Genomic DNA, 8,959 nt, shown 5'->3' with positions numbered 1-8,959 from the left:
CATTATCGATAACGCAGAAAATATTCAGAGGGTTGGCTGCAGAAATTTAAGAAGCGTCATGGTGTAAAATATCTGAAAATCTGTGGTGAAAAAGCTTCTACTGATCATGAAGCAGCTGAAAATTACATTGACGAATTTGCCAAGATAATATCTGATGGAAACCTTAGCCCTGAACAAATTTACAATGCTGATGAAACGGCTTTGTACTGGCACTACGTTCATAGAAAAACATTAACAACTACTGATGATGATGATATGGTGAAAATGTGTGATCAGTTAATTGCTGGCCTTGAACAATGTGCATTTATCAGTGAGCAAGAGATTATGGCAGTTTACTCAGTTAAAGAGAGATTGCTTAGACATAAACCTATGTTAATGAGACAGATGACACTTGAATAAGTCTTTAAAAACGCTATCTGTCGTGGTGCTGCTTCATAACTTGAGAATCCTGTTCCTGGCCCATCAGGTTCCTGTAGAGTATTTAGCTTTGTTTGCCAGACACAATGCAACTTAACTAGAGGTACCTGTACGTATTTCGCTTAGTCTGAACCTATACAGTATATGTCCTAGAGTATCTGCTTTCTACATTTATTCCAATAAGTCATTTACCATGTGTTTGATTCCGTTCATTTGAAGCTGTATATTTTTATGTTTTATTGAATGTTTTTGTTGGAAATAAAATGTTCTAGTGTATTTATGGTCTATAATTATCCTATTTCATTTATCAGTATATTACTCTATAAATAAACTGTAATAGTGTTTGTAAAAGTGCACAGATCTGGAAAACCCAGAAGTTCTCACTCCAGCACTCGTTGTTTGAGCATGTACAGATTTTTTTCTTGTCATTATTCCCTAACCAATACAGTATAACAACTATTTACATAGCATTTACATTGTATTAGGTATTATAAGTAATCTAGAGATGATTTAAAGTATACGGGAGGATGTGCATAGGTCCGGAGCTCCACCAGGTCCTAAAGTCCACCGTATTGAGACAGGTTAATTATCAATATAATTATCAATTTTCTGAAATCCAAAAAATTCTGAATTCCGAAATGCAACTGGCCCCAAGGATTTCGGATACGGGATTGTGGACCTGTAATTCTGAATTCTTGATGAAGTCCTCAAACTTCCTCTGTCCCCTCCTCTTTGCAATCACATCATCATTGTGTGTAGCACCCTAACTAATGATGAATACATTTCTAAAAAGAACTCGCTTAAGCTGAAAAGGGTGCAGAGGAGATTTACAAGGGTTTTTCTGAGAATTGAGGGACAGAGTAAAAGAGAGAGCTTATTCTGGACTGTAGGATAATGAAGGGTGATATTACAGAACCTGAGGACCACAGACAGGGTGAATTCCCCAGAGTTGGGCATCATGAACCAGATGACGTAGCTTTAGGGTGAATGGGAAGGGATTTAATGGAACCTGAGTGACAATACTTTCACCCAGAAGGTGATCTATATATGGACTGAGCTGCCAGATGCAGTGGTTTAGGCAGATACATTAACAGCATTTAAAAGGCACTTGGACAGGAAGGGTAGATGGACATGGACCAATGCAGGTAATTAGAACTAGCTTAGATACGAATCTTGGTTGGCATTGACCAGTTGGCCAGAAGGGTCTTTTTCTGTGCTTTATGTCTCTAAATTGCATTCTATAGTTAGAATAGTTTAAAATCACTTTGACGTATCTCAAGATAAACAACTGCATAACCTTCCTTGCTTTGGTCCAGTATTATTGATGTTAATAACACAGTGTTAATGACACTAACCATTGTGTGAGTAAAGTTAATGTGACAACTTGAATCTTAATTTCAGCAAAATTTTATTTTTCAACCATACAAGTCAGATAATTGTTGCAACCCCTAGGAATTGGAGAAATAGAACTGCTAACACAAATTATCACTTCCAACTTCAGGAGAAATTTAAAACCAAAATTCCACATTTGTTGAGATACTATTTATTTACAGTCATGGCAGTTATTTTGTTATATTTATTAAGAATAATTAGAGCAATAACCGCCCCCCCTGCCGGCCTTTCACTACTGTTCATTGATCCTTTGGACATCATTATCCTTCCTTTTTAATTTGTAGCTATTGAGAAAGAAATTGAAAGAAAATTATTTGGTGGGGTGGGGGGAAAGGTACAGGGAAGCTTAAAAGAAATAAGCAGAATTAATACGGGACTTGTCCACTTAGCTTAGTTTTGCCCTGTGCAATATCTTTAATCATTGAAACATTTAAAAAACTCACAAACCAAAGTGAAGAGGAAACTGACTCTCTACAATTTTAAAACACACTAATACAAATGGATCTCAAACTGGCAGGTTCTGATCTGTATAACTGGAAAAATACTGACAGTAGAATATAGCCCATAGAAATGAGGTTCAAAATACCCATGGTAAATATGCATGCAATAGCATAGTTGCTCCTTGAGATACTAAGATAGGGCTTTGCCTGTTACTAGAAGACTGCAGGTGCCTTACTGGAGAAGGGACTAGTGGAGTACAATGACTGAAAGAAATGCAAGAATGAAGGGGATTTGAGAAGGGTAAAGGGGTAATTGGAGTTGATGATCACTATAACAGTCAGAGGAGGAGGATGAACCATGAAGGGCTGGATATGATTTCCCCGTTTTGTGTGGGTTAGAGTATGAGGTGCAATATAGGAAATAAAAAGCAAGAACAAACTACACCTGTGCCTGTCTCATAACAAAAGATAGTGGTTAGTTCAGATTATTTGAGCTTGTTCTGGGTAAGTAATTATCTATGTTTAGAAAATTGTCTTAACTGTGACTCAGTATTTTTAATTAAGACATCTGCAAGGTCAGTAATTACTTTAATATACTTTTAGAAATCACATTCTGGTTTCTGCTGGGGATCTAGCCTAATGGAGGTACTCATGAGATCTACTTGGCTGCCCAGTGCACTATTTTCTGATTGTTGGTGTTAATGAAGGAACTGATGGTGAAGGGAATTGACCCCATTAGCACGAAGGTGAAAATGTATCTGACGGAATTTCATTGGGCTTTGAAGAGACCACAGTTTTTTTTCAGATTGCAAAAGATGGGAAACGGGTGTTGTTATTGGTTAGATGTCACAGGAGTTCCTCATTTTCGGTTGGTGGCAGTTTCCTTTTGAAAAATCCACACTGTAACAAAGAAAGAAAAGAATGTTAGGGATTGGAAAATGTGTTAAACATCTCCTCCCATTCAGTGTCAGGGGTACCAAGTGCTGCAGTTTTGCCCAGTTCCAGATCTATCTGTCATCTTCTCTTTCATTTCAGAGCTAATGTATTGCCTGTCACACACAAAAAATACTTTGGGCAAAGATGAGTTCAATATACTTTAATTAAACTTGAGACATGGTACAGCTGCTTTTTAACTGAATTGTCCACATGTTCTCTTGAAGATGGCGCTAGCATCTGGTTTAATATGGCACTGATGTATCTCAGTGACTTCTGGCTGATGTCTAACGAAACAAGGAGAACAACTAAATAGTTTGTTAATCATTCTTTTTCTGGTAAACTATCTTCATAAACAATAGACTGACATCACTTTGGACTTGGAGGCAATTTGATGAGGCAGAACCAAGGGGAGGTGAGGGAGTGGGCCTGTAGCCAAGAGTGAGGAAGACCCGAGGTTGGATCACTGGGCTGAATTGGAAAGGTTGGGTACAGGCCAAATTGAAGTGGTGGGGTCCAGGCACCAGAGTGTATCGAAGCAATTGATCCCAATGTTTGGACGATGATTCAGACACTGGGCCAAATTGAAAAAGTCAGGGTGGTGGGGCCTGAGGTGAGGGACGGGCCAGTTCAGCTTGCTGCTCTGCAAGGTTTTCTTGGCTCTGCGCTGAGCTGAGGGTCTGTGGATTTCAGTTCAAAATGCTATTTGCTTGCATGATTTGTTTGTTTCTCTCTCTGCACATTGGGTGTTTGATGATCTTTTTTTTAAATGGGGTCTTTTGAGTTTCTTTGTTTTGTAGCTGCCTATAAGGAGACAAATCTCAAGATTGTATAATGTATACATACTTTGATAGTAAATGTACTTTGAACTTTATTTTCAACTTTTCATCACTAGAGTACCATTGGTCCATTAAATTTTGGGGATTTTACCAAATATTTCCACACTGGAAATTTATCATGAGCAAATTCCCTTCACCTTTCCTGAAGTCTGGTTCTCTTTTTCTTGAATCTTCACTAGACAACATGCAATAATTATTATCCTCACCACCAAGGTAATATGTCGTGATAGACTGGCGTCCTATCCGGGGGGGGGGGGGGGGGGGTCTCGTACTCTCAGTCGTTTCACGCCACGGAAACCGGCATAAGCACCAGCCTGATGGGCCACAAGGTTCCCGACAGACTTTAACTTTAACACCAAGATAATGAACTGAATGTTTTTTTTTTAAAGAAGCCACTCCTAATTTCATCCCTAATAAGAGTTTTGGAAATAAAAAAGACTCACATTCTTCAATGTACAAATAATCTAACCCATCTCTCCTGTGACCAAGCAATAGTGAGAATTATTCCCAAAGTTTCAATAATTGATTTTACACAACACCAATTTGCCCTGATATTCATGGACAGTCTTATATTAAGTCTTAAAAACAGAAAATGTGGGAAACATTCAGCAAGCCAGACAGTGTCTGTGGAAAGAAAAACAGAGCTAATGTTTCTGCCAGAGAATTTAAAAAAAAATCAGAATTGGAAATGAAGATAAAAGGGCAATTTTAAATTGTAGAGGATGATGAAAAGGATGGCCAGCACAAAAGGAATATCTGTGATGGGGTGAGACTAGGTCATGTGGGGAAGTGGCAAGAAGATTGTGATTTGTGCTTATTTTGTTTGTGTTGCATTGCTAATGGCATGACTGTGATATTCCTAGTAGATCAGGGCTGTACTAATAGTAAAAATAAGACCCTAAACCACAGATGGATGGCTTACAACAGGCATTAGCTGCTCTTAGCAGCATAAAAAAAACAAAGAAGCATAATCACCCCCTGAATGCCCCACTTACCAAGTCTTACCCTCTTACCAATATTCTTTTTAACCTATCCATCCCAACCAACACTGCTGTTGTAATGTGAGCATTATTAAAAGTAAGTTAATACTAATTAGGATAATAGGGGGGTTACTTCCATTCTTTTTACTTCTGGTGTGTTTTGTATATAGTGTTCCTGCCATGCTGTACGGGTTGTGAAAGCCTCTGTATATAAATAACAGTTTTGACGTTCGAGATAAAGTTGTTTCTTTGGGCATGAAGTTGTCGAGTGTGCCTTTTCAAAGTAGAAGTTACCACATATTTTTGGTGATGAGGTAAACTGGTTTTGTGGACGTGTCGGCGCATTTTGAACGGGAGCAGCAGCGCCGGTAAGGGGCCTCACATTCAGGTGGCTACGCTGGGGACTATCGGTGAATTTGTGGAGTTAACGGAGGACTGACCGGAGTATGAGGAAAGGTTGGGACACTTTTTCTGTGCTAATGGAATTACTGAGGAGGCTAAGAAGCGCTCTATTCTCCTGAGTGTGTGTGTGGGGCAAAGACTTACAAGCTAATAAGGAATTTAGCCACACCGCGGAAACCAGGGGACATTCCATATGACGAACTGGTCAAGCTTGTGGGGAACCACTACAATCCGAAACCTTCTGTGATAGTCCAGCGGTGTAAGTTTCACAGCCATTTCAGGAAGCCAGGTCAGTCTGTGGCCAATTTTGTGGCCGAGCTTCGGCAACTGTCAGAGCATTGTGATTTCAGAGTGGTGTTGGAAGACATGCTCCGTGATAGATTGGTATGCGGCATTAATAATCACGGCATACAACATTGCCCACCGCTGACTTTCAAGAAAGCTTTAGAGATTGCCCAAGGCATAGAGATAGCTGCTAATAATGTCAAGGGTATCCAGAAAAGACATGGCGGGGGGGGGGGGGAGGTCGCAGTCGGCGGCAGTGCACCAAGTCAGGAGGGAGACTGGTAAACAGGCAAAGCAGGTGGAATGTTTCCGGTGTGCAGGGACGCACTATGTAAATGATTGCAAATTCAAAGACACTGTCTGCCATGCTTGTAGCAAAAAGGATCATTTAGCTAAAAAGTGCAGAAGTTGGAAAACTCAACAGGCTCAGGCAGCCACACACCTTCTAGAAGAAGCAGATGAAGAGGCAGCATGGGCCTACAACATGTTTGCAGTGGAAACAGATGAGGAACCACCTGAACCATATTATGCCACAGTCACTGTCAGGGGAAAGGACACTAAGTTTGAGATTGATTCAGGAGCTACTGCATTGGTCATTAGTGAGGAGATCTACAGGAGGACATGGGGGTCCAACCTGCCTCCCATTAGACCGTCAAAGCTCAAACTTAGGACCTATATGGGGCAGCCCATACCTCATTGAGGGGTGTTATATGTGGACATTTCAGCCAGGGGTCAGAAGGCTGAAACCAGGCTGGTGATAGCTAAGGGCAGGAGGCCCAGTCTTTTGGGTCACAATTGGTTTCGCAAAATCTGGCTAAACTGGCATGAAATCAAGTATGCACACACGATGGAGGACATTCTGCAGCGGTACAGTGACGTTTTCAGGGATGAGCTGGGCACACTGAAGGGTGTGACAGTGAAACTCCATGTTGACCCTGAGGCTACACCACATTTCTTTAAGCCCAGGTCAGTGCCCTATGCCATGAAAGGCAAAGTTGAGGAGGAGCTGGAACATTTACAGAGGCTAGGCATTATTGAGCCCGTCCAGTTCTCAAGGTGGGCGGCTTCCATTGTTCCAGTTTTGAAGGCAGACAGGACGGTGAGGATATGCGGAGATTATAAGCTTACGGTGAATCAGGTCTCTCGGCTGGAGGAGTACCCATTGCCACGGGTGGATGAACTGTTTGCGACCCTGTCAGGGGGTAAGCTGCTCACAAAGATGGACATGAGTCACACCTACCAACAGCTGCTGCTTGACGAGGATTCAAAGGAGTACGTCACAATTAATACGCACAAGGGATTATTCAAGTACAGTCGCCTGGTGTTTGGAGTGGCGTCCAGCCCTGCCATTTTCCAAAGGACAATGGACACTTTGCAGCAGGGGATTCCACACGTAACAGTGTACCTTGATGATATTTTGATCACGGGGGCTACGGAGGTGGAGCATCTGGCTAATTTAGAACGGGTGCTGAAGGGGCTCTCAGACGCAGGGCTGCGGTTGAAACGCGGAAAATGTGTGTTCCTGGCATCGAGTGTGACTTACCTGGGGACAAGATCACCGCTGAGGGGCTTTGCCCTGTGGAGGACAAAGTGAGAGCTATTAAGGAAGCCCCAAGCCCCAAGAGCATCACGGAACTCAGATCATTTTTGGGCATGGTGAATTACTATGGCAGTTTCTTCCTGACCTCTCAAGGGTTTTGACCCCACTGTATAAGCTGCTTCACAATGACACTAAGTGGCAGTGGGGTGAAGAGCAGGAGAAAGCTTTCAAGGAAGTGAAAGAACTCCACCACTCAGCGAAGCTGCTTGTTCACTATGACCCAGACAGGGAGATCACCCTGGCATGTGATGCCTTGCCCTATGGAGTCGGGGCAGATCTCTCACATGTAATGGAGGACCGTTCAGAGAAGCCTATTGGTTTTGCTTCACTTACCCTGACAGCTGCTGAGAAGGGATATTCACAGCCAAACAAAGAAGGTCTGGCCATTGTTTTTGCGGTCATACGCTTTCATCAGTACCTTTATGGACGCGTATTTACAATTTATACGGACCATAAACCACTGATGAGCCTGTTTAGTGAGACTCGATGCATCCCACCGCTAGCCTCAGCCAGGATACAGCGTTGGGCTCTTACATTGTCAGCCTACCAGTACACTATAGTGTACAGAGTGGGTGGGGATAATGCAAACACCGATGCACTGAGTCGACTACCTTTACCTGAGACACCTGTTGCTACATATGTGCTTCCAGAGACTGTGATTTCATTGGAGAGGCTGTCAGAGACACCTGTAAAGGCAACCCAGATCAGGCAGTGGACAGAGAGGGACCCAGTCCTGTCCCAAGTCAAGACTTTTCTTTTACAAGGTTGGCCCAGAGTTGTGGAAGGAGAGGAACTGAGGCCTTATGCCAAATGCAAGACAGAACTCAGTCTGCAGGATGGCTGCATTATCTGGGGGATGAGGGTCATTGTGCCTCCCCCTGGCCATTCACAGATAGTGGAGGAAATTCATGAGACTCATCCAGGGGTGTCTCGAATGAAAAGCCTTGCAAGATCCTACGTTTGGTGGCCAAGAATGGATCAGGATCTGGAGAACAAGGTAAAATCATGCACGCAATGTCAGACTAATCAGAATATGTCACCACCAGCTCCTTTGCACCCATGGGAGTGGCCAGACCACCCCTGGTCTAGGCTACATTTGGACTTTGCTGACCCCTTTATGGGGCAGATGTTTCTTGTAATGGTAGATGCGCGTTCTAAATGGATCGAAGCTCACATCATGAGCAACATTAGGTTCACCATCTTGGTTCACCAGATTGACTCCTGGGATGGCAGGACTTTCATATGATGAAAGACTGGATGAACTAGGCTTATACTCGTTGGAATTTAGAAGATTGAGGGGGGATCTGATTGAAACGTATAAGATCCTAAAGGGATTGGACAGGCTAGATGCAGGAAGATTGTTCCCGATGTTGGGGAAGTCCAGAACGAGGGGTCACAGTTTGAGGATAAAGGGGAAGCCTTTTAGGACCGAGATTAGGAAAAACTTCTTCACATAGAGAGTGGTGAATCTGTGGAATTCTCTGCCACAGGAAACAGTTGAGGCCAGTTCATTGGCTATATTTAAGAGGGAGTTAGATATGGCCCTTGTGGCTACGGGGATCAGGGGGTATGGAGGGAAGGCTGGGGCGGGGTTCTGAGTTGGATGATCAGCCATGATCATAATAAATGGCGGTGCAGGCTCGAAGGGCCGAATGGCCTACTCCTGCACCT

At 42.8% G+C, this 8,959-nt stretch overlaps 1 protein-coding gene across 1 annotated transcript in view; it reads right to left on the bottom strand.

The window, feature by feature from the left end:
* Positions 1-1,824: 1,824 nt before the first annotated feature.
* The window catches only part of LOC134340479 (integrin alpha-8-like), a 148,476-nt gene continuing 141,341 nt past the window's right edge, over positions 1,825-8,959 (bottom strand). Inside the window, exon 27 of the mRNA XM_063037790.1 lies at positions 1,825-3,149. Within this exon, the coding sequence (XP_062893860.1) occupies positions 3,096-3,149 (54 nt within the window). The 3' untranslated portion in view covers positions 1,825-3,095. The remainder of the gene's footprint in view (positions 3,150-8,959) is intronic.

This window comes from Mobula hypostoma, chromosome X1 (assembly GCF_963921235.1).
Source record: "Mobula hypostoma chromosome X1, sMobHyp1.1, whole genome shotgun sequence".
NCBI lineage: Eukaryota > Metazoa > Chordata > Chondrichthyes > Myliobatiformes > Myliobatidae > Mobula > Mobula hypostoma.
This window is presented reverse-complemented; position numbering and strand designations above follow the sequence as displayed.